Source organism: Mytilus californianus, unplaced genomic scaffold (assembly GCF_021869535.1).
Source record: "Mytilus californianus isolate M0D057914Y unplaced genomic scaffold, xbMytCali1.0.p SCAF_4, whole genome shotgun sequence".
In the NCBI taxonomy this organism is placed as follows: domain Eukaryota; kingdom Metazoa; phylum Mollusca; class Bivalvia; order Mytilida; family Mytilidae; genus Mytilus; species Mytilus californianus.
The window spans coordinates 9,470,299-9,493,244 of record NW_026262690.1 but is presented as its reverse complement, the minus strand read 5'-3'; the positions used below and the strand labels follow the sequence as shown (position 1 = coordinate 9,493,244).

At 34.8% G+C, this 22,946-nt stretch overlaps 1 protein-coding gene across 1 annotated transcript; it reads left to right on the top strand.

The window, feature by feature from the left end:
- The first annotated feature begins 2 nt into the window (after window positions 1–2).
- On the top strand, window positions 3–21,842 carry LOC127737424 (signal recognition particle 14 kDa protein-like). Its single transcript, XM_052248081.1, has 5 exons — window positions 3–69; window positions 12,174–12,246; window positions 14,973–15,079; window positions 16,216–16,248; window positions 19,967–21,842. The coding sequence occupies exons 1-5, from the start codon at window positions 49–51 to the stop codon at window positions 20,060–20,062; spliced, it is 330 nt and encodes a 109-aa protein (XP_052104041.1). The 5' UTR covers window positions 3–48; the 3' UTR covers window positions 20,063–21,842.
- The last annotated feature ends 1,104 nt before the right edge of the window (window positions 21,843–22,946 follow it).

The following is a 22,946-nucleotide window of genomic DNA, read 5'->3' as shown; positions in this document are numbered from 1 at the left end:
AACTTTAAAAGGAGATCTATCCACGCAGTCGACTGTCATAAGTACAAGATGTTGTTAGAAAACGATACGGTAATTAACACTGATTAAGGGATATTTGGTTACTTTGTCGAAATTCGCACACTTACAACGACTTTTAAAACTGTGATTAATTTTGTTTACATTTGTAAGAGTGTACCAAATTTACAATATCTCATAAAAAGTAACCATACGTTTTGTAGGTATACACCTTATTTGGAAATCTGCGACGGTTGCCCCGAGAATCTGCGCCGGTTGAACTAGTGACGTCATACAACAATTACTTTTCCATTGTGGCGTCAGATATTTTCTATTATGACATCAAAATATTACGGGAACCTTTGTGATGTCCAGTGATGGCGGACAAATAGTGATAAGGGAATCCATGACAAATCGCCCCACTGGCAAATCGCCCCAAACTTATCGCCCCACTTTTTCACCAACTCGCCCCACTTTAAAAAAAATCGCCCCACTCTTGTTTACCAACTCGCCCCACTTATGAAAAGAGTAAAATCCCATTGAAAATAGGTTGGATAACATGCCCCACTCATGTAAAGGGTTAAAATCCCGCTGAAATAAGGTCTGCCAACTCGCCCCACTCATGACAAATAGATAAACCACGATGAATTTAGTAATGCCAACTCGCCCCACTTATGGAAAAAGATGCTATCCCGTTGTATATGTTCCTGCCACTTATAAATAAAATCAATACCTATGAAAACCTTAGATAAACATCTTTTGTAATTCTTTTCTTTTTGTTTAAATAAAGCAGTAAGAAGTGAGTACCAGTATTTCGGTGACGTGAATGTCAACTCGTCCCACTTGTGAAAAATAGAAAAATTCTGATGAATTGAGTTATCCCAACTCGCCCCACTTATGAAAAATAGGAAAATCCTAATATTGAGTCATGCCAACTCTCTACACTTATGAAAAAGGAAGTAATACCGTTGAATTTATGTCTGCCAACGTACCCAACTGATAAATAAAAGTATGAATAGAATTAATGGCTACCAACTAGCCCCACTTATGAATAAAATGATTAAACTGTAATGAGTGTAGGCCTTCCAATTCTGCCCACTTATGAAAACGTTAGAAATGCATCTTTTTTTTTGGTTCTTTTCTTTTGGTTGAAATAAAACAGAAAGAAGGTAGCATCAGCAATTATGTGACGTTTTTTTCCTGCATGACATTTTAACATTCAACTACATTAGGAGTGCTTAATATAAATTGGAATTTAAATATTATCATATTGGTTTCTGAAGGATACTTGTCTCATTGGCAATTATAGCAATCTGCTTATTTTTATGTAGATTTCTTATTCTCAATAACATTATATTGTAACGGTTTATTTCTTCCTCTGTGATATTTTATCCTGGGGATAATTTGTCACAGAAATTTACTATTTTAAGTCTTAAAATAAAAGGGTTTACCTTTACGTTGTACGTTAAGTGGGGCGAGTTGGCAGGAGTAAAATTAACGGGATTTAACCCTTTTCAAAAGTGGGGCGATTTTTTAAAAAGTGGGGCGAGTTGGTAAACCAGTTGGGGCGATTTTTTTAAAAGTGGGGCGAGTTGGTGAAAAAGTGGGGCGATTAGGTGTGGGGCGATTTGCCAGTGGGGCGATTTGTCCTGCTTCCGTGATAAGGTGTATCGCCTTCGATCGCCCTACTTCTATATATAAAAAAATGCTTTGGAGACGTTTCGCTACCAGTTCATCCACAGGACGTTTTCGGCCACACTACCAGTTCGTCCACAGTCGATTGGGCCATACTTTTTCATATTGTTTTTATGCATTATGCCATTTATGGTTTGACAGAAGTTTGTTTTGAAAAAGAATTTTTCTTAACAAAAAACAATCAGGCATTTTTGGTTCCATTTATGTTGCAATTGTAATACTTCAAAGGTTTACTCAAACAGCTTGTATCGTATTGTTATAAGAATATATTCACAAACTATAACTTTTAAGTTTGTATCAGCTTGAATTCAGCTTGGGTCTTGGCGTTTTATATTTATCTTGTTTGGTATTTTCTCAACAATTACTTGACAAAAGCATAAACATAAAGAAAACTTTAGATATATCAAAGAAATGATAATTAACAAATGATCAGTGGGATTATTGTTATTATAATGATTAGAACAACAATCTTCTTCTCTTTTTGATAATTATCACATCTTGTTATATGATATATCACTTTTCATTAACAATCATATCTTGTTATAAAAATATTATTTTTTTTATATTAAAAATCAACATTTTACGAATATTTTTATAACATTCTTAAATTGAAACACATTTTTATCAATGAATATAGATTTTAGGCCAAAATAAATAAATGGTGTGTTTCCGGTTTCCCGACCCTACCTCTGTTTCCGACGCCGACCCTAAACATTTTATTGACAAAAATAATATAAATATTCAAAATCCGGATTTGTCAGTCTGTCCGGATCCGATTATTCGTTTAGAATACTATAGATCTTAAAAGCGTTTGATAATAACGACCAATATTGATAAGTAAAGCGTTTCAAGGACCAAGATTTTAAATAAACAAGCATGGCTTTTCGGCAACCGTGTAGCGTATTAGCTGTCAAATATGCGAAATGTGATCACATGCACGCAAAATATAATGACATCAAATCCGGATAATTACGATATGATGAATCTTTTTGAGGAAGATCAAGCGGACCTATAGACGAAAAAAATACGAAGTTGACGCACTTTGTTCAACTTCTAAGTCTTCTTTGAACAGCCTTTACAAGCGAGATTTTTTAAATATTTGTATATGTAGTATTCGTAGGGTTAGTTTTAGGTCATCAGACAGACCATCTAGAGATTTCCGAAGAACTACCCAGAAATCCCTCTCTTCCGGTAATGAACTAAATGGCTATACAGACGATATTCTACTGAAGAGCAATCCGGCTGTTCCTGACTGCAGGAACGACCATCCAAGGTATCTATTGGTATTTAGATATACTCGGAATCACAACATTGGCGCTGCGAGCACTAATTTGCGTGGTGATTTGCAATTTAGGGCTCATTTTGTGAGTTGAGGCGAGGTTCGCTTCAACAGAATTTCCCGCGGTAAAGGATTCGGGGGAAACCTTTGCCGATCGTTTTTTGTTGTGTAATACTCTGGGAGAGCATATTACATAACATCACAGGGGTTTTGCAGCGCGGTAGAACCCCTGTTTTTTGTGTAGTATTGAGTATTTGTTGTTTTTTCGTATTTTCAAGACGACTTGGATCACGTGACCTGGGAGGAACGGGGAACCAGTCGTGTTGTCGGGCAGTGTAAGGACTTTAAGGGATATTTTGTATGTTTTTGCCGTGCCGGTGGTGGACGGCAAAAATAGTAAGACAGGAGGGAAAAGGGTGTTTTTGGTTTATTCCAGCGAGGGAATAAATCATTTCAGGCATTTTGGGAGTATTCTGGAGGAATACTTCACGATAGTTTAGGGGGAAAGATTGTGGCAGGAGACGACGTCATTACCTTGCTTGACCCAGAAGGGACAGCTGGGTACCAGTCACCGGTAACCGCAGACCAGAAGGACGGGTTACCAGTCGACTTGTTATTATTTTGTTTATTCTGTTAACCGCAGACCAGAAGGACGGGTTACCAGTCGTTGTGTTATTGTTTAGTTTACTTCTGTTAACCGCAGACCAGAAGTTTTTGTGTTATTAAATAAATAACTTGTGGTATTCTAAGTGTGTTGTTTGTTGTTGTTTATTCTTTAAATTAATAAACTTTGTTATCAATTGTTGTCAGTAATTTACAGTTACTCATGTCACTGGTAAACATTAACCAGTGCAGTTTTCAAGAGTTGCTCCAGCTCCCAGGTATAGGCATCAAAACTGGGGAGCAAATAATGGACATAAGGGATGGCAAGGGCTTTGTGACTGAGGCTGATTTAGCCACTATATCCCACCTAAGAATCACTATGGCCCTCATAGCTAGGCTGGACTTCAGCACCAATGGGGGTGGCCAAAATATTGGGCCACCACCTGAGGCCCGAGGCAAACATCAATCAAAGATAAACACTATTATAGATGGGGGAGTGGTTGTCGCACCAGGCATGCCATGCCAAACACATGGCCAGTCTGTATTTAATCAAGAAAGATGGCACCAGGGGCAAAGTCCTGGGGCTTGGGGAAGGCCCAGCCAGATGGACTCTGCCTTCCTTGAGTATAGAACATATTCTGAGGAGGCCAGATCTAGGCCTGAGACCACAGCTAATTGGAGCGGGATTTACGGGGAACAGTTGCCGCAAAAAGAGATGGGCCACCACAACGCTGGTGACCCAAACCAGGGTAACAACCCTCACCCCGAGGGTAGTAGTATTATTGGGTACAAGCCGTATTGGCCAGGCGAAGACCATGCGTGGGACAAGAGTGCCCCAACGAAAGGGGGCACACCTTCTTATCCCAGGGGTATTGCAAGCAATTATACTAGTCAGGGGTCAGCACCTGGTACCCAACCGGTGAACACCGGTGGGGGACTGTATGACACACCCCGTAGTAGTTATGGCATGTGGCAAGACAATAGGGGCAAGGACACAAGGCAGACCCCAGCCCATACCTATGGAGATAGACAACCCCTGGGTTGGTGTAATCAAGGGTACACACCCGTGCCCCCAGAAGGGGTCACCATAAGGGGGAGCTATGGGCAGCAGGCCTACCCAGTAGCATATAATGAGGATAGGCCTAGGGAAAATACAAGGGGACCCGACAGCAGAGGTGGGTCACGAGGAGTTTCAAGAAGCGCCTCAAAAATCAGCAACGCCCCGAAAAATATTAAGTATGAAGGGAAGAGCAACTGGCAGGCTTTCTTCACAAAATTTGCAAGGTATGCAGAGGTTTGTGAGTGGGGCCCACAAGAATGCAAAGATCAACTTTGCTGGTGCCTTGAGGGAAAGGCAAGTGAATATTATGCCCTCATTACGGAAAGAGACAGGGAGGTGAGTTATAGGGAGCTAGTTGAAAAACTGCACAAGCGTTTTGGTTTCAAGGCGCTCCCTGAGACTGCCCGGGTCCAGTTCAACAATGCCAGGCAAGCCCCTGAGGAGTCTCTTGAGGACTGGGCTGACCGTGTGTTGTCCTTGGCGACCAGGGCATTTAGTAACCTCCCTGGTGAGTATATGTATGAGCAAGCCGTAACACGGCTGTGCCAGGGCATTGAAAACAAAGAGTTGGGAGTGCAAGTCTCTAACCTCCAGCCCCAAAGTATTGAGGAAGCAGTAGATAAAATACGGCTATTCCAACATAACACCAAGGCAATATATGGCAAGCCAAATAGGCGTGAGGTCAGGCAGGTAATGGGTGGGCGGTATGAAGATCACCCTGAGGCCTGCCATGAGTATCAGGTGCCCCATGTAAGGGCTACCATGGCTCGTGAGAGGGCCCCAGACAGTGCATGGGAAGCGGAGTTTGAAAAGTCCAATAAGAAGTTTGACAAAAAACTTGGTCAGGTCCATGAAAAACTGGACGACATGATGGACCAATTTAAGAAACTCGTCACAAGCCCCATTGCAGGAAGCCCCTCACCGGGCAGACAGACAGGGGCGGAAGGTTACCACCACTGTGGGGAGAGGGGCCATTTAAAAACGGATTGTCCAAACTTGGGAGGTAAGTCCATCTCAGGAAGTCCCTCCACTCATAGAGGGCCTCCAAGGGGAGTGTGCTACCACTGTTTTAAGCCTGGACATGTAAGGAAGGACTGTCTAGATTTCCAGGGGAGGGATAAAACTGTTACCTTCATAAATCAGTCAAGCAGAACTGCAACTGGACCATTAAACTTCAACGGGACTACTCAGGAGGCCGGAGTGAGTCCCCGCAAATGAAGTTAGGCCTCTCAGAAGTTGCGTCTGTACCCCAAGCCAGAGTAGCGGAGGTAGCTATAGTGGGCCCAGGGGTAGGTGCCAGGGACAGGGAGGGGAACAGAGAACCGAGTGTGTTGGTGAAGGTTAGAGCAGAGATTGAGTCAGAGCAGTGCTCCAATTCTGACAAAGAGGCAACTCCTTCAGGCGGATTGAACTGCTACTTATTTAAATGTCTTGCGGACATATTGAGGCATGGTGCACTGGAGTTGGTCCAAAGCCTCCTCCCAGGTGGGTATTTGTTGGTGGAGGAAATCCTTAAAAGGCACCCAGGCTTTGCCGGGTACTCTTTACCGGATATTCATAAACTGATCAAGGTTGACGAGGACAGGAGGTTCACTTTAATAAAGGACACAGACAGTGGTTGTTGGAAAATAAGGGCCAACCAGGGGTATTCCTTGATGGTGGATACCCCAGCCATACCATTAGTAGAGAAATGTGAGGTGCCCCAAAGCAACTTAGTTGCTCCAGCATTGCTCACAGGGGACCTGGAGGGTCCAGTAGCCAATATTATGAGGGAACCCATAGGAGCTATCTTGGCAATTGAGAATAGCAGTAGCATTCACAAGGTTGCTGCCCAAACAGAGACAACTTTGGCAAGTGATGAGGAGGCCCAAGAAAGTTGGGACTCCACCTCAGACGATGAGGTAGAAGGGGCCAGTGATGAGAAGATAGTCACAGTTTGTCCGCAATACCAGGATTCGACATGTCCTACTCCTATTGTTGACGGAGGAATGACTGACAATACTGAAAACAGTCATACATCTCTCACTTTTGAGGACCCTTCCTCAACGGGAGAAACTGACAGAAAGGCCGCAACTGAAAGCAACAGTCCGCTCAACAAAGAAAAAGTTATTACTGTAGAATTTTTATTAGACAAAGAATCTGCATACTTTAATCCAGACAATCCAAGTTTGAGTTTGGGGTCACTTTTGAAAGCAGATAATGTGGGCACTAATTATTTTTATCTGCAGCCGCCCCCAGTAGACAGTGGGACACCAGTCTTATGTGTGACCATTGCCACAGTTAGATTGGGTCCCACCAGAAGACAGTGGGACCCTGGAATTCCCTACCTTAACAAAGATATATTTACAGTGCAAGGGAGGAAAAATGAGACCAAACTCTTCACAATGGAGACGGGATCAGCACAACCTCCTGGGTCCAACTATATAGAAGACTTGCAGCCACTTAGTGTCCAGGGCATAGTTTGTATAAAGGAAGGGGAGAGTTGGCATACGATTCAGAGAACAATTCACAGTTGGCTGGGTTCCCAATTTGTTGGGAACCCATTGCACTAACTTTTTAGTGTATCAGTAGACCCGTGAATAGGGTCTGTTTGGGGGGTAGGTTGTATACTTTTTTGAAATTGTTGGGGGATAGGGTGTATACTGTGTATTATAAATTGATGCATATTTTCTCTAAATTGGGTATGATTTCCGTATTTTGTTAATTTTTGGCGAAATTCACAGGGCCCACCTCAGTAGAGGGGGCCTTATTAATAAAACTGGGGGGAGTGTAGTATTCGTAGGGTTAGTTTTAGGTCATCAGACAGACCATCTAGAGATTTCCGAAGAACTACCCAGAAATCCCTCTCTTCCGGTAATGAACTAAATGGCTATACAGACGATATTCTACTGAAGAGCAATCCGGCTGTTCCTGACTGCAGGAACGACCATCCAAGGTATCTATTGGTATTTAGATATACTCGGAATCACAACATATATATAATGAAGTGTATTCAGTTTATATACATATATTAACTAAATCTCGTCTTGTACCTGTGCTTCTTTGGACCCGCGGCAACAGTCAGAATCGTTTCAGGTTGGACAGACTGTAACTGTCGGTAAATTGACTAACAATTTTATAGTAAAAACTGCTAAAATCAATCCAGCTTTTGTTGTAAAACATGCTCTTACGAATGTTGTACAGAATTGTGCCCAGGACGCAACATAAACGGCTGTTAATGCTTTTTAGTTTATGATGGCAAGGGAACAGACAATGTGGAACGAGAAAGATGAAACTTCAGAAGCTTTCCCCAGTAGGCAGACATGGTGTATGATTCATATTCATTTATAAATGAATCTGCCCCAGCACCATGTCTACTTTTATTCTTTTTTATTTCTCTGGCTGGTCCCATAACAATTTATACAAGAAAAGGGAAAAAATCCTGTCATATTTACATCTGCAATTTATTTGACCAGTAGATTAATGAGGTACCTTCACGACAAATTGTCACGAAATAGAAGTTCCAAATGGAAAAAGTGTTCTGGAATATTATTTCCACTGGAATAAATATTACAGTATATGTTCCTAACGGAATGAATGGTATAGAATATTTGTTCCAACAGGAACAGATATTATGACATTGGTTATAACAAGTTTCCAGTGGAACTTCTGTTAGGCAGAACAATCATATGTAGACAGAATAACGCTAAAAAATCTTGCCAAACGACGTTAAAGGTAATTTTTGGTGCCTGACGATAAAATGTACACTTTCTTTTAGACGGTAAAAAAATCGACTGATTTTGACGAATAAAGTAAAAAATTTTCCAAAAAAAGGTAACGATAATTATCTGAGACCTATAGTATACAAATCCTTGCTCTGAAGAATCACGATAAGGATATTTTGATGAATTAAGGTAAAATTTTAACCAATTTGACGCTAACGGTAGCCAAAAATGACCATTTGACGCCTGACGGTAACAGGCATTACTACCATCATTAATAAGACAAAGATTTCACATTCTCACTCTTCTCAAAACCTGGAATTTTAATATTGGCAGAACCACCCAATCTTCAATCACCATCACATTTTTTCAAACATCAAAACACATCTGTATATTAAATAAAGAGGGTGCAAGGGCAGAGTATTAACCCTAAAAAAATCATAATTATCTGCTGCTTAGCATCGGTTCACAGTTTTTTCAAGGGGTACGAATCTGCTTCCATATGTATACCCTGTGTGACATTTACATTTTTAGGTTCAACGAGGATCAACATAATAACATACCATGCCAGATTTTTCACTGCCATTTTTGGTTCAAGATAATTCATCGTGAAGAACATACACTTTTCTTTTTACGACCAATGAAATGCATACAATTTTCATTAGAGTTTATTTTCATATTTCTGACGCAGATTTAAAACAGAAAATTAAAAAAGCTGTAGATTTAATTACTTTTCTAAATATCAGAGAAGCCCGCACATCAAACTATTTGATTTGGAACTTTTTCCTGCTGTCGACCCATCAATAAAAAAAAAAAAAAATGTTTTCATAAAATAAAATGTTTTACCTACCTACCCTACCTAATTTTTTTGAAGATGAAATAGGAAACACACTATTAATTTATTTTTGCCCTAATGATTAAAATGTATTTTTAATTTTTTTTTAATTCTAAAACAATTATATTTTCCTCTCTTTATATCAATAAAAAACCATGGCCAAAACGACTGTGGTCGAAAGGGCAGTGTGGCCAAAACGTCCTGCATCAAAAAAAATTATATTAATGGTATTAAGTTTTAATAAACTTACTCAGATATTAACCAAAATATATATATTTCTCAAAATTCATGAAAAAACATGGAAATGTTTGGAAATTAATGATTATTAAATGTTCAAAATTATGTCTTTGATCTCACTGATTGTTGTATTTATTGTCTTTGGCGGATTAATGATGAAAACAATTTTTTTTTTTTTTTTTTGATAAACTAGACTGACAGTGTGGAATGAGTAAAAATATTGATATACAAATTGTCAAAACACAAAAGCGAAACTTTGGGGTATTTATAAGTTCATTTATTATTTTACTGTCTAAATTGACTGACTAGAATTATTGAGGAATGAGAAGACAAGAATTTAAATTAAAAATCAGGGCGAACTGGTATTAGGGCTAATTGACCCAGGGCGAACAGGTACTAGGGCTAATGTGAATGGGGGGAACAAACCCGGATTCTTTTTTGTACATAACCACATTTCTTGAATATGTTACATCTGCTCAATATCTAAGCATTATTTAGAATCCAATCTAATTAGGAACCTACATATAATTACAACATTATATTAAAAAGAAATAGGATTCCCTACATGAAAAATATTCTAAAACACATAAAATCCAGAGCAAAATTGACATGTAGGCTGCAGTTGATTGGACCCTCGCACAAAAGATGCTACACAAAAATAGAAATAGTTCAGAGACAAAAAGCTAGATACATTTGTAATAGCTACCATAACACCAGTAGTGTTACAATTACGATTAATTACTTACAACTACCTACAAATGTACTTTAGATGAACACCGCCTTTAAAAACAAAACTAATTATATTTTATAAAGTTATTCATGGCCTTAGTGCCATACCATCTGAAATACTATTACCAACTGACAACAGAACAAGTCAAAACCACCCAATTACTTACAGACTGTGAGACATATACAAACTACAAGGATACATTGTACATATAAATTGTCTTTTTTTCCACAAACTATCATTTATGAAGTTATATAAAAGGTTTTCATCAGCAATGTTTAGAATGAGTTTGAAAATCAATGCAGATTAACTCATTAAAAAAAAGAGTAATGCCTCTTCTGTTCATCCGTCCATCCAACCTTGAAAGTGCTCTCAAGTCTACAATTCTTGCCATATTTTATGAAATTTAGATTAAAGATTAATAGCATGAATGTCCTGTACCATGTAGGAAACCAGCCATGATCAATTGTTATTACAGGAGTAATATCCCTTGGAACAGTAAATTCCATGAAAAATTGCAATGTTAGTGCCCTGGAGCCAAAATTTCTTGTCAGATCTTTCACAAATTTGATTTAAAATTGTTTATAATAGCAATGTCTTGAACAAGTTTTAAAATCCATGCATATCATATATTTTTATAGGAGTAATACCCCTTCCTTGTATCCATCTTTTTTTTGTCGTGTCTTGGAAGCACCCTCAACCCTACGATTCTTGCTATATTTTTAAGAAATTAAAATTGAAGATTTATATCATTTATGTTTTGGATGAGTTCAAAAATCGGGGGTGATCAATTTTTTTAATGGGAGTCATGTCCCTTGGAAAATTGAATTGTAAGACTTGTCTAGCAAACATTTAATGTTAGAGTTTAGTAAAAGTTATATCAGAGTTTATATCAGCAATCATGGCACTGACTTGGATGAGTTTGATAATCAGTGCTGATCAGCTATTTTTACAGAGTTATGTCCCTTTGAAATGAAATTTATATGGAAAATTTCATTGTAAGCACACTGAAGCCTACTTTTCTTTTCAGATGTTTATCAAATGTTTATATTAACAAGGTCTTTAACAAGTTAGATAATCAACGCCAATAAAAAAAAAAAAAATTACAGGAGTTGCCTCTTGGATATAAAAATGTGTATGGAAAATTGCAATATAAGTGAACTCGCATCTAAATTTTTTGTAGGATATTTATGAAAAAATTTTATACAACAAAAATAATGTTTTGTAGTTCATCATGTTTATTGCCCTTAAACAAATTAAATATGTGTATCAGGCCTTCAGTAGGGAACATTGGAACAGAGATGTCACCAACCTCTAGGGGAAAATTGCAGTATTTAATTAACCTGCTCAGATACATGTACCTGACCTTGAACTGATTATTTTCAGGCCCTGTCCAATAGATAATGGTCCAGCGACTGAATTACTAAACCATGTTGCTGTCAATCAGATTGTCTTTTTCTGAGTTTTATGCCGACAGGCGAGACATGTATCTCTGTGTCAACAGTTTATTATATTAATACATATTAATAAATCAATATCTTTAATACATATGTGTAGAAAATTAACTTAATAAACCAATTTTCTTTCGTATAATATTTTGTGTAATATTTTTAACTAATATGGCTTCTCCTAAATTTTTGTTTGGCTATCAAGGGTTCATCAGATATATCACCTTTGCCAAGCTTTTTCCTGCCTAAGGCTAATTTCATTTCCTTTTTTTAAACACTGGCAATTGGTCATAAGACAACCACTGTCAATATTCTTAGTATGGATAAAAAGCTAAATGATTTGCTTTTTCATATATATATTGTCTCTACATGTATATTAAGGTTCAGCTCCTAATTGGCCAAAATTTTTGTATGGCAATAAATGTCTCTGTCATTCCCTGGTAGTATTGTAATTGCACAAAACCTTATGCTATAAAACTGAGTAATCCTTCATCCTACCACTCCAGATGTTGTGGAAGAATCTACAAAATGTTCTATATGAGTTTGTACATGTTAATATAACTTTGTAATATGGAATGTATTTTTTTTTTCCAGTTTTTAACAGAACTGACAAAGATGTTTCAGAAAGGAAGATCATCTGGTTCAATGATGTTAACAATGAAAAGATGTAAGTTTTACAGAGATGCTTCTACATGAAAAATTGTAAATGGATGGTCCAAAAGTCCATATTTAAAATTTTACTCAACATTTTTGAAATAGAAAAACTAGACAATTCATTTTTATTGAAACTTTGCTTAGTTTACATGTATGAGTTTGTGATTAGGTAAGTTTATGAGGAACCACTAGTGGTAGGTCAATGATATTTGGTATGCAGTTGTATTAGCATTGGCACATCTCATTACCATAGAGATTATTTGGCCCCGTCCCCTCAGTCAAGGTCTATTGACTTTGAAACTTTGCTTAGTTTACATGTATTAGTTTGTGATTAGGTCAGTTTATGGGGAACCACTAGTGGTAGGTCAATGATATTTGGTATGCAGTAATCAGGGTTCGACACTAACGCTAGTCCGCTAGCCCGAGGCTAGTAAAAATTAGGGAAGGCTAGTAAAATTTTCATCACATTAGTCTGACGGGCTAGTCAATTTTTTTTTCAAAACTAGGAATTTCACAAAATTTTAATTTTCAACATATCCCAGATTTTTTGCTAACCTTTGCTGCCTTTATTGTACAGTTTATTCACATATATAAATTTTTGATTGTCGGACATTTTTAACATGAAAGGTACTTTTTGGGGAGGGGAAAGAAACGGAAATAATGATGGTACTTAATACATTGAAAACCACGTGTGTTACAAATGCTGTGATGATTCTAATCAGAAACCTGGATCTCAAAAGTGCTTTCATAATATCAAAATAATAACATGAATACGAAATTTACATACATTACTACCGATACCATCACTGTTTGGGAAAAATGTACAACTTATTGGGAGGAATTTTAAGCCATTTTTTTAGTAATTGGGAATTTTCTCAAGGGGAAAAAGCTATATTTCGAATGTAATTTGAGGCAAACATTGAAACAATATCACTGAATTATTGTCATAAAAACAAAATTATAGGTCTCTGCAAGGATTTGTATACTATACAATTCCTTGGTCTCTGGTAAAAATATACAGATTTTTAGGAATAAAATCTTGTCCTGCAAAAAAAAAAAATAAACTGAAACAACAAGGGAAAAGAAGGAGTCCATGAAGAATTATGACAAAAAACAGCAAGGGCAAACCTTTCCTCTTTTGTGGGTGTATTTTTAAATCCCTAACTTATCCATCTTCATTAAATTTAAAGACACTAGTAATAATGATAAGTAAAATGAGGATGATGATGAAGTAAATGATCTAAAGGGGTCTTCAAAATAAGTTGAACACATTCTTAATATAAATGATTAAAATACGAAATTTTTTTTTTTTTATAAGCAAACCAGTGAAATTTCATGAAATAAAACATGTTCAAAACCCTCTGGAAATGCTCCAGAACACAGGATTTAGCTTCATTTGTATCAAAATTTTCTGGGGGGGCATGCCCCCAGACCCTCCTAGATAGGGTTGTGCCGGTGGCACTACCGTCCAAGTGCCCTCGGCACTTCGAGGGCTAGTGATTTGACAAGAGGACTAGTAGAATAATAATTTCACTAGCCCTGCAGGCTAGTACATACATTTAGTAAGTGTCAAACCCTGCAGTTTCTATTGACTTTGAAACTTTTGCTTAGTTTTCATGTATTAGTTTGTCATTAGGTCAGTTTAAGGGGAACCGTTAGTGGTAGGTCAATGATAATTAGTATGCAGTTGTATAAGCATTCGATTGGCATATCTCATTTCCATGGAGATTATTTGGCCCCGCCCCCTCATTCATGGTCTATTGACTTTGAAACTTTTGCTTAGTTTTCATGTATTAGTTTGTCATTAGGTCAGTTTAAGGGGAACCGTTAGTGGTAGGTCAATGATAATTGGTATGCAGTTGTATAAGCATTAGCACATCTCATTTCCATGGAGAATATTTGGTCCTTACCCCTCAGTCATGGTCTATTGACTTTGAAACTTTTGCTTACTTTACATGTATTAGTTAGTGATTAGGTCAGTTTAAGATGAACCACTAATGTTAAGTCAATGATATTCGGTATGCAAATGTATTGGCATTTGCAAGTTTCATTTTCATAGAGATTATATAACCCCTCCCCCTAATTATGGTTCATTGACTTTGAAACTTTTACATAGTTTACAAGTTAATGTTTGTGTTTAGGTTTGTTTAAAGGAAACGACTTATGAAAAGTCAATGGTATTTGGTTTGCAGTTGTATTAGCATTGGCACATCTCATTTCCATGGAGATTGTTTAACCCTGTACCTTCAGTCATGGTTCATTGACTTTGAAAATTTGCATATTTTAATTTCAACATTTGCATTATCAAAATAACAAATAGGCGAGACATATCTCTGTGTTAACAGTTTATTTTCATATTCATGTTGTTGTATTTTTATGAATGGCTTTTAAACTTTGCTCATTGTTGAAGGATGTACGATGACCTATAATTGTTAATTTCTGTGTCATTTGGTCTCTTGTGGAGAGTTGTTTCATTGGCAATCACATCCTCTTTTTATATACCGGTATCTAGTTACAACTCTTATCAAAGAATATATCAAGTGTTAATACACAACTCCATTTGTACATATATATACGTATATATATTGCAATTCTTGTTTATATTCATATTTTGCATAATCCTTGAATATGTTGTGCTCTTGTTTTTAAAACTATAGTATATTTATTAGTTATAGTGCATGAAATGTTCAAACATATAGCTTTTCAAGATCTCTGTATAAATTAATTTGACCTTTTAAGGGGATGGTCATACAAAGCCACAGCCTAGGAAAGGACATCTCCCAGACCCAACAGAATATAAATGTTTAATCAGAGCCTCATTGGGAAATAAAAAACTTAGTACAGTGGTAAGTAATGAATATGTTAGAACTAATTTGTTGATGAAGAGTAGCCATGACAGGTAGATCATCATTATGTACATGTTAGACATTGGTTCATTGATACATTACTGGATCAACTATCTCATCAGAAGACCTTCAGAATTCTTTGACATTCTAGTAAAACAATTTGTTCCAGTAACGAAACGTAACTTGACCAAATATCCAATAAGACCTCAGACCTAAGGAATCACTGAGGAGATAAGAGAAAGGTCTGGCACATTAAAGATTTCTTGTCACAAATAATTGACATGCACACATACATGTATTTACACTTATATTATATCTTGAAAAATCCCCATACTAAAAACCGCATACAAACACACACACTCACAATAGTTTGAGTAAAATTAGATAAACAGTTATACATTTGTAGATGCATGCCATGGAATAAAATAGTTACTAGAATGCCTTTATCTATCAGATTAAATCACACCTTTTATTGATATAATATATTATATCATATGTGGTTTATATATTGTAAAATGACCAATTAGACAGTCAAAGGGGTAGAAAGTTAACATACAATTTCTGTAAATCATCATTTTCTGAGGATTTTATTTTATGCCCCACCTAGGGGCATTATGTTTTTCAGTATGTGCATCCGTTCGTCTGTCCGTCTGTCCTGCTTCAGGTTAAAGTTTTTGGTCAAAGTAGTTTTTGATGAAGTTGAAGTCCAATCAACTTGAAACTTAGTACACATGTTCCTTAGGATATGATCTTTCTAATTTTAATGCCAATTTAGAGTTTTTAACCCAATTAACATAGAAAATGATAGTGCGAGTGGGGCATATGGTACTATGGACACATTCTTGTTTTTTTATGAATAGAAAATAACACGAATATAAATCATCATGCATATATCCAACTAGGATCTTCATTTATATAAATACTTCAGTGTCGATAGGTAATCACCAAAAAAATTGACACAAAGACACTATATAGGGCTAAATGTCGAAAGAATTAGTGAAAATAAGTTGGTTTATAGTATTTCAATGCCACTATTCATTCAATCTGAGGGTTGTCGATATCTATGTACAAAATTTATTGCATATTTTTAGGTCAACATATTTTTCTCATGTTAATATCATTTATATATATTTCAGGTCAGTCAAAAGGATGTTAACAAATTTCAAATGGTAAGATATTATACCTAGTCTGATTTTGTAATTAGATTTTCCCAAAATGACTTCAGCATGGCTATTTGTTTACATAAATTGTATTGTTATAAATTAGGCAATTAGTTTTCTCGTTTGAATTGTTTCACATTTTTTATGTCAGGTCTTTTATAGGTTACTGTACAGTATGGGTTTTTCTATTTATTGAAGTCAGTACTGTCATCTATAATTGCTAATATCCACGTCATATGAGCTCTGGTAGATATTTGTCTCACAGGCAATCATACCACATCTCCTTATTTTTATTAGGGCAATGATCGTTTATTTTATTGATGGAAATATTGTAGGAGCTAGGGATGGATTATAAAGTGGGTGCACAGCAACCTTTTACCTTTACTCAAGAAATTAATTAGGCCACACCAATTTGATTTCTTGTTTGGATTTTTCTGCCTCTGTTTTGAAAGAATTAAAAATGTATAACAGCTTTCACAATTTTTTGGCCTGCATTCCGCTTCAAAATTAGTTATGACTTGAAATTTTTTTTTCACATGATTTTCTGTTGCATAAAATGTTCCTATTGTTTCAAATGCACATGTGATAAATCATAATGTAAACAAAAAGTGGCCTGGGAATTTCAACAGTAATTGTGTCAGCTCATTACCATGGAATGCAGTTATTGAACAGACAGTGGGCAGATGTGTTTCCAGTTTTATGTTTATGATAAGAAAAAAACATAAAATTTTAGAATGATTTGTTTTTTAATGATCACACATACAGTAATATATTTTCCTATCACCATCATCATTGATAATTTTAAGTTTATGTAGTACTTGCAGTAAAACCTTAATTTTAAAGACTTACAACATAAAATCAATCATGAGCAATATAGCAGATGAGACATTTTAGTTTGTGCACTCCTATTTTATCAATGATACTGAATTTAGAGATTTAGTTTTATGTTTATTAACATATGTTCCCAGTCCTTCCTAGTAAAAGGTACATTAGATATGTTGGCTTAAACTTCTTACATTTAAATCTCCAATATTTTGGCAGAATATTGAAAATAGGGTAAAATTGTAAATGCAATTAAGTTATTTTTACCACACCTGGCTTACAAGGCCATGTAGGCCTTTGTCATCACTTGTTGTCCATCGTCCGTGAAACTTTTTCATAGATCTTCTCCTCTAAAACTATCAAATAGATTCCTACCAAACTAGGCCTGAATGATCCTTAGGATATCTAGTTTTTGATTTTGAAGCTTGTATATTTTTTATTCCTGTCTTTTAACAGACATGGCCTCTATGGCTTAAAATAGAACATAAAGGCAAAAACATTTGTTGTCTTATATTTCTAACAAGGACATAAGTGTTCAGAATTTACCTACTTCCTATTTTCACCAAAACGTTTTGACTCCTTATAGGAGTCATTGCGATTACATGACACTAATTGACTTAAGGTTTTTTGCCTATTATCTAAAAGGCACTGGCTACGGTTACATGGAAATGTAACAATAATATAAAAATTATTGTTACATTGGAGACTAATTGCAGGAATACAAGGTTGGGTAAAGAACCGATTAATTACGAATGTAACAATAATATGTGTGTCTACGGTTACATTGCGTTATTGTTACATTAAAGACTGCAATGTACGCTATAATTATTAAACTTAAACCTTCTATGGTTTTGTTACTTAATTCTTCGATATGAATAGATAGTATTAGTAGTAATAATAATAATAATAATAAATATTCAACGAATAGTGTTTAAATAGTTTTAAGATCTTTTAAGTATTCATTGTTTTGGTGTTCTTTAAGATACTACTTTCACCAACAATAATTAAATTACGATCACAAAATATCTGGACTCTGAAAATGAAAACACTGTTTCCACCAGTTTCAACCTATCGGCCAATGTCAATATCAATTACTTTCACAACTGACTTGTATTTAAACAACCTCACATGCTTCCAACATAAATATTGGACGAAAACTTTAAACATCGCAAGAGTAAAAAAATATTTTTCGTCTGGAGCATGGCATACATTTAAAGTTTCTTTAACTTTTAAAAAAAATGTGTCGGACTAAAGCATTCTCCAAAAATAACTTACTGGATTAACTGTCATTGTAAATAAAAATTATAAAAATTGTATGCAATATTGTAAATATCAAATAACAGTTTTCAAGTTTTATTTTAATACATATTCGTTACCGTAGCCCCATCATACATGAACATGTAACAATAACGCAATGTAACCGTAGACACAAATATTATTGTTACATTCGTAATTAGTCGGTTCCTTACCCAACCTTGTATTCCGGCAATTAGTCTTCAATGTAACAATAATTTTTATATTATTGTTACATTTCCATGTAACCGTAGTCAGTGCCTATCTAAAAACCTATTATACATAGGTAGAAACTGTTAAAGGCAAAATGGTCAGCATTACAAGATCCTAAAAAATGCCGATTTGACCAAAACCATTTGGATGACTCCTAACATAAATATTGCCCTTAAATGATGATTTATGACTAATTTTCGTTTTTTGCTAATTATCTCCAAAACTATGATAAATAGTAGAAACTGTACACTACAAAAAATACCAGCAATACAAGATCTACAAAAATTCCAAAAATGATTGAAATCACTGGATGACTCCTTATAAAGTTATTGCCCTTTAATGATGAGTTTTGACTTACTGATTGTGTTTTTCCCGAAAACTATAAAGTATAATATATAGGTATAAACTATAAAGAATATTATATAGGTAGAAACTATAAAAGTGATTGATGCGACACAAGATCTACACAAATACCAATTAGGCTACACCAATTTGATTTCTTGTTTGGATTTTCTGCCTCTGTTTTGGAAGAATTAAAAATGTATAACAGCTTTCACAATTTTTTGGCCTGCATGCTGCTTCAAAATTAGTTACAACTTGAAATTTTTTTTTACATGATTTTCTGTTGCATAAAATGTTCCTATTGTTTCAAATGCACATGTGATAATTCATAATATAAACAAAAAGTGGCCTGGGAATTTCAACAGTACTTGTGTCAGCTCATTACCATGGAATGCAGTTATTGAACAGACAGTGGGCAGATGTGTTTCCAGTTTTATGTTTATGATAAGAAAAAAACATAAAATTTTAGAACGATTTGTTTTTTAATGATCACACATACAGTAATATTTTTTCCTATCACCATCATCACCTATCTTTGTTACAATAGACATAAACTAATATGTATTGAATGAATGAAGTTGTAAATTTCCCTGACCGTATCTAACAAATCACAGAAGTGTTTGATTTTGATGAAACCTCCTTCTGTTAGTGTTTTGGCATGCAAGCAGCACTCTTGTTTTGTCAGGTGGACTTCAAAGAGTACCAAGGTGATGATCTTGTTATTGGAAATCATACATAAACCAATACTGGAACCCTAGGCTAGAGCCTTCTGTCCAATATGGCGGTCTCTGGATGATACCAATGCCAATATTGAAAATTTCATGTTATTTCTATAAATACAGATATTTCTCTCTTTTGAATTAAGATTGGGGTATGTGCACCATTTCAATGTATGCAACTTTTGTTATTATCAATTTTACTTTCTATTACAATATATTTTGCAATGATGAGATGTTTTTTTTAATTCCATTACTCTTAAAAATGAATTTTATATTCTTACACGTGAACAGGATATGGTCCAATATTAATGTATAAAAGAATGAATATTATTTTGCAGGCTTATGCAAATTTGTTAAAAGGGAATATGGATGGATTGAAAAAGAAAGACAAGAAATCTGCTTCAGGAAAATCAAAGTCAAAAGCTACACAGTAAACTTTTGATAGACCATGATTCTTACTATTTTGCAATAGAAAATTTCAGATTGGGTAAGGGAAGTAACTCTTCTATTGATTTGTGTGATGGAACATACATTTTTAATATAAAAGCGTGAAGTAAGCTCTCCTTATATCAAAATTTAGAACAGCTGACTTTTTAATCAATAGATTGTCATGAATTTTTATATGACTTTTAAATGAAAATTGTAAAAAAAAGTTAAAGCTTAGTAGTTATTAGTCAACAAAACAATAAATTAATATTTTACATTCAGGAAAATTTTTAGGACCTACCCTATGGAATAAAAAATGGATACGTGATGAGTAATGTTTTCAAAGTTTCATAGATGAGGTAAAATATTTAGCAGAACAATTTCTCCTAATGTTGCAAAACAGTTATAATAATAATTGTGTCAAATTTTTGCTAATTTTTGTTTTGAAAGCTACACATTTATGTGTTAAGATATGTTAATTTTTGTAAATACACAGAGAATTCAGTGCATGTGCAATGAGAGTTGATGTAATCTGTGTACAATGTATGGAAGGTTGATTGAATGAAAACAATATCAAACCAGTAAGAAAATTATGTGTAAATTTAAAGGTATACGATGTATGTTGTGTTGTTTATTAGTACTTTATTAAAACAAATGTGTCAGCAGAAGTGAATAGAGGTATACAAGTGATGTTTTATACAAATTCAGAATTTTTTTTTACAGTTATATCAAAACTTAATAAAAAACATGAATACAAAATGTTCTCAATTACAAAGAACATTTACCAATAGGTATCACCAGTTTAACCTCAATAATTATCTTTGTTGTTGGAGATACACAGATTTTGGACAATTTTTATTTATTTAAAACTTCAAATAGTCTTAACTACCAATAATGTCAGTTTATCATCACATCACCTCATCTTCATTTATATATTGTATTCAATCCAATCAAATTTAAAGAATCATTATATTTAGATGTAGTGATTTCTGAAAACAAATTATCACCAACTTTTATGTTTTTTTTATAATTAATCAACAATTTATTTGAAAAGTTGAATGCGATAACCAAAGATTTTTTTGAATATTTTTGCAATTTCAAAAAATCTTAACATTGCTCTCATTAATTTATGGTCAGGATTTTTATAATTTTATTGCTGTCAGACATTTGTCTAGATTTATTGTAACAGACTTATATGGAAGAATATCATATAACAGACAATTGTTTATATATTCAAATCAGGTATTTTCATTGACATAGAAATAAGTGTTTATCAGGTCCTAATTGACAAATTTGACATCTGTAGAATTTAATGGTGTAAGAATTGTTTATAACACATTTCACTGTAAAAGATCAGCTGAGCAAGTTTTTATGTTTCATAGAAAATGTTGTGATGTATGCTGCATATGTGAGATTTATGAAATATACAATTTTTTTGTATGATAGAGAAACCATGGACAGCATTGAGTTGTTTATATATTTGTGACTTGGAGAAAAGTCATGAACGAAACATTTATTAAGGAAAACTGTTGCAAATTTATTTGGTAGTTTGAGGTGTATTGACTCAAAAGAAAATCTGATGTATTTTGTTAGTTGTATAGTTCTTTCTATTTATCAGAATTATACACCATTGTTATATTGAAAAGAAAAATTTATTACAAATATGTGTGGATGAGCATTTTTTCATTTTATTTTATTGTAAGCATTTTCATCATGAACGTTATTGATAGGTGATATTATGTAATAAACAAAATTGTTTATTAAAATTAAAAATTGGTTAATATTCTTTGTTTGCCTTTCATAATTTATTTTGAACACTCGTCAAAGTATAGTGTGTTTTGTTGATATTAGTTTGTGCCCCTTTTTGCACTGATACAGCATCTTCTTACAAATTGCTGGCCTGCATGGTAATCCCAAGGATTTTATGTGACTTGAAATCAAGGTTAAACATTTTGAGTCTGTTCACTACAAAGCATATATCTGCATTGAAAGTAATAGGAATACTTGGAGCCATATGATTGGATGGAGTAAAAGATATTTCACTACCTTGAAAACAAAATTATTAAGATCTACTAAATGCATATAAAAAACTTGCATATGGACAAGTAAGGTTGTAAGAATAGTATTTTAGCATTACAAACTTATCTGCTGAAAATTTGATTAATATAAACAATAAATTTTTGAAAAGATCTAAGGAAGTTTTTATACGACCGCAAAACTTTTTTTGGGATCGTATAATGACATGCTGTCGTCGTCTGCGTCGTGTCCGAAGACACATTGGTTTCCGGACAATAACTTTAGTTTGAGTGAATGGATCTTTATGAAATTTTTTAAGAAGGTTCAATATCACAAAAGGAAGGTTGGGATTGATTTTGGGGATGATGGTCCCAACCGTTTATAATTAGGGGCCCAAAAAGGGGTCCAAAACAAGCATTTTTTGTTTCCAGACAATAACTTGTGTGTAAGTGTAATGAGCTTTCTGACTTTGTATTTCGATTGCTCTGAAATTGTACCACAATCTTTAATACCACAAGTAGAAGGTTTGGATTCATTTAAGGGGTTATCGGGCCAACAGTTTAGGAATTAAGGGCCAAAAAGGGGCCAAAAACAAGCATTTTTTGTTTCCAGACAATAACTTGTGTGTAAGTGTATTGAGCTCTCTGACTTTGTATGACTATGTTCCATATAACAATGGGAAGGCTGGGATTGAGTTTGGGGTTAATTGCCCCAAACATGTAGGAATTAGGGGCCAAAAAAGGGCCAAAAACAAGCATTTTTCTAGTTTCCAGACAATAACTTGTGTGTAAGTGTATGGATCTCTCTGAAATTGTACTACAAGGTTCCATGCTACAAAGGAAAGGCTGGGATTGAGTTTTGGGGTTATTGCTCCAA

Coding starts and splice junctions, on each gene's coding strand:
- LOC127737424 (XM_052248081.1), top strand. CDS start 49: ATGTTGTTAGAAAACGATACG. Junction 12,247..14,972: donor GATGTTAACAATGAAAAGAT/GTAAGTTTTACA, acceptor TGACCTTTTAAG/GGGATGGTCATACAAAGCCA. Junction 16,249..19,966: donor ATGTTAACAAATTTCAAATG/GTAAGATATTAT, acceptor ATTATTTTGCAG/GCTTATGCAAATTTGTTAAA.